We start from the raw sequence: 7,616 nt of genomic DNA, 5'->3' as shown, positions 1-7,616 counted from the left end.
AGGCTTTCCCTGTGGGCTGCTGTTCTCTGCCCCTGAGAGGCAGCCCAGCAGTTTGATTCCCCAGATAAACTCTTCTTTCTACCCGGGGAGCGGTCTAGTTTGCTGGTTTCTTTGTGCCCTTGGTTACAGTTGTGAACCGCCATGAGAGTGCTGGGGACCAAGCAAATCTCTCCAGGAGAGCAGCCAGTGCTCTCAACCACTGAGCCATCTCTGCAGCCCCTACCAGATGCTCTTAAAGAAATTGTTTAGCACTATGCTGTCAGTTTAAGACAAGATTGTATGTTTTATCCGAAAAAGTTGTGTTTTTTTCCTGATGTCTGTGTTTCAGCCTTTTGGCTACTTAGGAAATGTCTTAAAGTCAAGGTCTATTTAAGGATTGGTTATTGATGACATCTTTAATTTTGCTTTTGTAAGCAACTATTTTCAATTGGCTTTAGTACATTTAATACCCTATGTATCTGACTAGAAACATGCTTGGCCGTTACTTTATATATTATGCAAAATTTACAGAGTTGTAAGTTTCATGCTGTTGCTCAAGGAAGAGACTGCAGCAGGTCAGAGCCAGCCTGAGCAGTGGGCACAGCTGGCCAGAGTATGCCCTGCTTACTCTGTGAGAAATAAATTCGGGACACAGGGGCCATTGTGCCAACTGGTTTGAGCACATGGGACAAGAAGTACACTTGAACTGGGCATGGTGGCACACGCCTTTAATCCCAGCACTCAGGAGGCAGAGCCAGGCGGATCTGGGATCAATCTGATTTGCATAGTGACTTCAAGGCCCACCAAGGCTACATTGTGAGACACCCTCTCCTCCAACAAAACAAGTCTATCTTGCTGTTTTAGACATAGGGATTAGATTACACTGTGCCACCTAAAGCATGCATAACCTTGCCAGTTGCTCTCTCTTTCTCTAATAAATGTCAAAGAAGATAAAAACACCTGACCGAGATTCTGCCTGTGAGTGTTGGACTTTTATTTTCCAAATGCAGTGTTCTGAAAGCGCAAGCAATTCCATGTGATGCGCATGCATTAACTAAGCTGTCACTGTTTCTCTTTTAAAAACTCACATGTAGCTCATTTGACATCTTAACAAGCACAGAGGCACAGAAGAAGGAGGAAGACATGCGTTAGATTTATTTATTTATTTTGAGACAGGCTTTCTCTGTGTCCTGCCTGTCCTGGATCTCACTCTGTAGGACAGACTGGCCTCAAACTCAGAGACCCACCTGCCTCTGCTTCCCAAGTGCTGGGATAAAAGATATGTACCACCATGCCTGGCTTTTATGCTTTTTTTTTTTTTAACTGACCTATTCTCAGCTGTGAGCACGTCAGTTATGAGAGCAGCTTCTAGTCTTGCTATTTAGTTTCAGGGTTAGGGTTAGAGTGTAATCCCAACCGGCTGGAATAAAGATTTTCTTTTTTTTTTTTTTGGTTTTTCGAGACAGGGTTTCTCTATGTAGCTTTGCGCCTTTCCTGGGACTCACTTGGTAGCCCAGGCTGGCCTCGAACTCACGGAGATCCGCCTGGCTCTGCCTCCCGAGTGCTGGGATTAAAGGCGTGCGCCACCACCGCCCGGCTGGAATAAAGATTTTCAATTGTCTATAAACTTGTTGGACCCCAAAATTTAGGGTGCCAAGTGGGCGCCCCAAGAACCCAGACTCCAGTCCAGTTGATGAAAACGCAAGAGGATTTATTAAGCTTCTATATAGAAGGGCAAACCCCGTTCCTAAGAGCAAGAGCCGCATCTTACTGCAGCCCCATAAGGGCTTATAAAGGAAAAACCCACAAAACCCACAAGATTACAATTCCCATACAATTTCATTTCATAGGATCATGGTCTGGGTACAGAGTGATCACAGATTGGGTACAGTTACGTCAACAGGTACATTTTTCCTGAAACCTCAAGGGGGGATATCAAGGCGGGAGTGGAGTTTACACACAGGTCACAGTGGTTCTTCCTGGAACACCTGCAACTATCCCAGTCACAGTTGATCACATCTCTTAACAGAAATCTCTTTACATTGTTTTATGGTTGCAGGGGAGATTGAACAATGGCTAAGTCAGGTTGCCCTTGGAACTAGATTTTTAGTTTCTCATTTCCTGGTGCTTGAAGTTTCTCTTTTCCTGAGGCTTGGGGGTATAAGCCTGAAGGGCTAGGGTCTCTCAAACTGTGTCTGAGTGATCATCCTGGTGGACTCCCTGTAACAATCCTCTCAGAGGTAAAGTCTAGAAAAATTTGTTTTGTTTCTTAAATTTATTTTTTTTTTATCCTTGGACTTTAGGTTTAAAAAATAGACACAGAAACAATTGCTCTTATGTAGTCCAAAATGACCCAGAACACATTCACACATACACTTGAGCATTTTTTAAAGGCTTTCCAATTGTGATTACCATCTTAAAATGAATCTTAAAAAATAAACAAAGGGCTGGAGAGCTGACTCAGCAATTAAGAGCACTGGCTGCTCTTCCAGAGGACCCAGGTTTAATTCCCAGCACCCACACGGCAGCTCACAACTGTCTGTAGCTCCAGTTCCAGAGCATCTCAACCCCTCTTCTGGCTTCCATGGGCATTGGTGTGCAAGTGGAGCACAAACGTGATGAACCCCAGCAATCACATGGTGGCTCACGACCATCTGTAATGAGATCTCGTGCCCTCTTCTGGCGTACAGGCATACATAATAAATAAATAAATCTTTAAAAAAACAAAACTCTACTTAAAAAAAAAAGAAAGAAAAGAAAAGAAATAAGCTCCAGGCCTCAAAGAAAGAGACCACCACTCCAGCTGAAGTGTCTGGACAAGGCAAACTTAACTCTTGATCAACAGGGCATGCTCAGAAGAGTGAACACATGGAGATAGGAAGTTAAGTACATTTATGGTTGTAAGTTAATAGATTCCAAAGATTTTAAAAAAATATATTATTTATTCTTATTCTTTGTACATTGGTATTTTGCCTGCATGCATGTCTATATGGGGATGTCAGATCTTGGAGTGACAGACAGTTGTGAGCTGCCATGTGGGTGCTGGGGATTGAACCTGGGTCCTCTGGAAGAGCAGTCAGTGCTCTGAACCACTGAGCCATCTCTCCAGCCCCTCTATCTTATTCCTGCGGTGCTCCCCTCCCTATCTGTCATCCTGTCGGGGATCTATCTAACTGCTAACTCCTCAGTTGACACTTCACATCTTCCAGAAGCACTTTCCTCAGGGCCGAGTGTCTCACTAACACATTCTCCCCGTCCCTAGGGCTGGGATGCAGTGGGGCACACAGGAAGCCCAGGATTGTGCCTTTCCACTGCTCCTGGGTAGACCTTTTGCTCTGAGACCCTGGTGCCCACTGCTGCTCCCTCGTCTCAGCTTCTGCCCAACATCCCTTCTTGCAACAGAGCCCTGGGTAGCCACATCCTTCTAACGGCATCCCTGAGACCAGAACCTGGTTATGACCCTCTCGCTGGCCAGTCTGTGGTCCCTTTGCTAAGAGCTGCACCCCACCTCCATATGGCTCTTTCTGATCCTATCACTGGATGAGACAATGGTGGCCTCATTGTTGGTATGATAGTCATCCAGGCATTTCCCGTCAGGGTCTGATGCCCATATTGTCTTCTTACTGACGTTGGACATGTTAATAGTGTTTGAGGAAGCCAGGGTTCAGGGTTCAGGTTTGAGGTAGCTGTGGATCACCTGTGTCCAGTTAGCATATAAATCCTGCCTCCTGCTCAGGGGTGTGGGAATCCTCTGCCCTGCTTCCATCTGAGAAATACTTCTGCCACTGAGTTCCCAAGAACCTGTGTCCTTGGCAGTTCTGGGGACACCCGCCCCTTTTGAGGGCCTCATAATACCTGTGGCCAGTTCTTATATGGGGGGACCAGGTGTTTCTGGAACCAAGGTGAGTCCCCAGCCCGGCTCTGAGCTGCCTCTGAGAGTCCCTATGGAGGGGGCAGGTGGGTGTCCTGATCCTCCTGTGTGGACAGTAGGGATGCCGCAGGGAGTCAGTTACTGACAAATTCTCAGCTGAGGTCTAGAAGCTTCCTTTGACATCCTTGTTTTGGCCACAAGATGGGTGAGGTGGGATGTGTCTGTGGCGGGACTGGGATCATCCTAACGGGACACTGTGGATATGTGATGTGGGAGAGCTCCCGGGTTTGGCAGCATCCCGGCTTCTACTTAGTGTGTGCCAGTGGCGTCTCCACAGGCTCCAAACCAGAAACGCCCACAGATGGGGGCAGATGTCTCCGTGGGGCACACTCCCCTGGCTGTGACGTGCTGGGCTGGGGACGGGATCCAGGTGATCTGTGGGTTCCTGCCAGGAGCACAGAGCTTCCAGAGCCAGGCTAGCTAGGCATCTCTTTGACCCAAGAAGGGCAAATTCCATTGTAGAGCCAGGAGTGGAGCAGGCAGTGGCCTGTCCTTGAGTGTGGAGGTGCCCTGGGACTGCTGCAGTGCCCTTCGCCCACCCAAACACTCCAGCAGTCAGCGTAAGACTTCAGGCAAATGTGTCGTCTAATTGGTCCACAAACAGGAGAGCTTGGCTTGGCCCACTGTAGACTCCAGGCAACATCTGTTCTTGGATTTGACAGCAAAGTTTGTCACAGCAGCCATAGTCCTGTGGGGGTCCCTGACCAGCACGGGGCTCCTAAGCCTCAGCTGCCCACTGAAGCAGCAGGGACACCCTTGCAGAATGCCCTGGGGCAATTTCTGCAGGACGCACTGTGTGGTGCTGGACACCCCAGGTCCCACAGAGGAGCCCTAGGCCTCAAGTTCCTTGTGGCATGTGTTGGGTACGGCCATGTGTCCCTGGCATGGGGGAGCTGCTCCACTCAAGTCTCAGAGTTCACTAGATGGATGGGGGATTGTCTCACCCATAAAACATAGGCTGTGTCAGAGAGGGATGCCTGGTACTTCTGAGACACCAGCCGGAACCACAGTCCTCTTCTTCCCGACATTCCTGGTGATGCTCCTGCAGGCAGGTGGTGACACCCATGTAACCTTGGTGACAAAGGACTTCAGGTCCCTGAGCATGGGTCACCAGCCCCCTCCCATCCTTCTTGAGGTCAAATGCCACTTCCTCCCAGCTCTTCCTCCAAGCAGAGGCCTGGCCAAGCCCCCTGCCCACTTCCTGGGGCTTGAGGATAAAGGAGCTGACAGGCCCAAGCAGGAGGAAGCTGTGGAGACTTTGGCATGGTAAGGGCATCACCCTCTCCTTTCCCAGCCGCCTCCACTGGCTTCGGATTTCAATGCTCTCCATTCCAGCCTAGGCAATCCAGTCCCCTCCACGCCTTCCCACGCCCAGAATTATGCTCCAGCCCTCTCCATCCTGATCCCAGCTACTCCCAGGCCCCTCCAACACCCTGCCCCTGTGCTTCTCTCTCCAGATGCTGGGCCTGCTGTGTCTGACCCTCTTCTTTGTTGGGTGCACCACTGCTGGAACCCCAGGTGAGTCCTCACCCCATGTCACCCTTTCCTCCTACACTGGTCCCATAAAGCCCTGTCCCCGGGACCCTTGGGATGCACGCACGTGTGAGCTGCTCTCCTGCAGGGTGGGCGGCAGGCTGAGCGCCGCCCCTCCCCCACCTTCTCCTTGTTGCTTGCAGCACCCCTGTCTGAGGATGTGCCCGTGGGCATCGTGGGGGGCCACAGCGCTCCCCAGGGGAAGTGGCCGTGGCAGGTCAGCCTGAGGATCTACAGCTACTACTGGACCTCCTGGGTGCATGTGTGTGGGGGCTCCCTCATCCACCCACAGTGGGTGCTGACTGCTGCCCACTGCATCCACCAGTGAGTTCCTTTGCCCTCCAGTGCCGGGTAGGATGAGGGGTAAATCAGCAGGGCCGAGCCAACATGGGGCTTCAGTTGATTCTGTTCGGGAGGACCTCCCCACAGTACCTAGAATATGGACTCACAGCTTCTTTCTGACCTCAGGAGAGATGCTGATCCTGCATCCTTTCGGATCCACGCTGGAGATGTATATCTCTATGGGGGCAAGGAGCTGCTGAGAGTGAGCCAGGTCATCGTCCACCAGGACTATGTCCACGCTAGCCTGGGGTCAGACGTGGCTCTGCTCCGGTTGGCAGAACCTGTGAGGTCCTCTGCTAATATCAAGCCTGTCAAGCTGTCCTCTGGGTCTCTTGAGGTCACCCAGAAGGATGTGTGCTGGGTGACCGGCTGGGGCGCAGTGAGCATGTACAGTAAGTATTGGGGAAGGGTTTCAGCTGTGGGAACAAACTTGCCATCTGAGGGTTCCTGGTGGGTGATACCCAGGTCCTGGGAGCAGGATCCAAAGAGGAGAGATAGAGCTGCTGACAAACACGGACTAATCTGGCCGCACCTCCAAGCTGCTCTAGACATTCATCGGAGTCTCTGTACCTGAGGCCAATGACACAGTTGGGCCCAGGATCCCAAGACTCTGAGGTAGACTGGTTGCTACTTATTTTCCAACTAACAATAAAGCATTTTGGAGAAAATGCCAGAAAACAAACCCATTTGTTCGGCCCTTGACAGGCAAGCAGACAGAATTCATGTGTAGAAGTCCTAGAAGTTATAAGTGAGCGTGGACCCTTCAGGCTGTCATCCACACATTCTTTTCCAGAAGGGGGATGCCGAGGCTCAGAGATGGAGCTGGACTTGGACAGAGATGGAGCCAAGCTCGAGATAGGCCTCCTCTCTACTCCCAGGTGGAGCAGTAGGATTGTGGGATGGGCAGGGGAGTCTATGCACCTCCAGCCACATCTCTCTTCTCCCCAGGATCACTGCCCCCTCCCTACCGCCTGCAGCAGGTACAGGTGAAGATCGTGGACAACGGCCTTTGTGAGGAGCTGTACCAAAACGCCTCCAGGCATCACAATCGTGGTCAGAGACTGATCCTACAAGACATGTTATGCGCAGGCAGTGAAGGCCGAGACTCCTGCTATGTGCGTCCCATCCACCACCGCCCCCTCTTTCCCCATTCCAACAGCAGGGCCAATAACCATCAATGCTTCTTTTTCTTACAGGGTGACTCAGGCGGTCCCCTGGTCTGCAGGGTGGCAGGCTCCTGGAACTTGGTGGGCGTGGTGAGCTGGGGCTATGGCTGTGCCCTGAGGGACATCCCTGGGGTCTATGCACGTGTGCAGTCCTTCCTGCCCTGGATCACCCGGCAGTTGAAGAGGTTCTCCTGAGCCCAGCTGCTGGCCTCATGCTGGTCAGCTGAGGATGGGTCAGCTTTGATCACCATTCCAGGGGTTAGGCTCTGGAGTGTTGGTGCCCAGTGCGCTGAACACTAGCTACTGAAGGACATGGCTCTGTTTCCTGGCTTCCTAAATAAAGATGTGATGCACATTCATGTTCAAGTTTTTGTGTGAATACAAATCTATTTTTCTCTAGTGGAAACACCTATGGGTGCTGTTTTAATCGTTTTCTAGAGAAGGAAACCAAGGCCTGAACTCACCAAAGGTGGGACTCAGGCAGGTCTGCATGTGTTCCCCAGGCACCCTGAATAGTTATCAGGCTGATTCTTGTCTCTCAAGCACCTAGCATCCCTAAGCATCCTGGAATCTGGATATGGTGACATTGTGCAAAGACAGAAAAGGTGACAATGCCAGATATCCAGCCTTGGAACAATGATACTCTGACCCTCATCAATGTCACC

The 7,616-nt window shown here is 50.8% G+C and overlaps 1 protein-coding gene across 2 annotated transcripts; it reads left to right on the top strand.

Moving 5' to 3' along the window:
* The first annotated feature begins 3,701 nt into the window (after positions 1-3,701).
* LOC114681259 (serine protease 29-like) lies at positions 3,702-7,317 on the top strand. Of its 2 annotated transcripts, none has more exons than XM_028854694.2 (6): positions 3,702-3,881; positions 5,368-5,428; positions 5,587-5,767; positions 5,912-6,177; positions 6,734-6,900; positions 6,982-7,317. In XM_028854694.2, the coding sequence occupies exons 1-6, from the start codon at positions 3,852-3,854 to the stop codon at positions 7,144-7,146; spliced, it is 870 nt and encodes a 289-aa protein (XP_028710527.2). In that variant the 5' UTR covers positions 3,702-3,851; the 3' UTR covers positions 7,147-7,317. The 2 variants fall into 2 exon arrangements, with proteins under 2 accessions (XP_028710527.2, XP_037056759.1); XM_037200864.1 differs by lacking the exon at positions 3,702-3,881 and adding an exon at positions 5,144-5,176.
* Positions 7,318-7,616: the final 299 nt, after the last annotated feature.

The sequence above is a fragment of the Peromyscus leucopus genome, chromosome 8b, assembly GCF_004664715.2.
Source record: "Peromyscus leucopus breed LL Stock chromosome 8b, UCI_PerLeu_2.1, whole genome shotgun sequence".
Taxonomy (NCBI): Eukaryota; Metazoa; Chordata; class Mammalia; order Rodentia; family Cricetidae; genus Peromyscus; species Peromyscus leucopus.
This window is presented reverse-complemented; position numbering and strand designations above follow the sequence as displayed.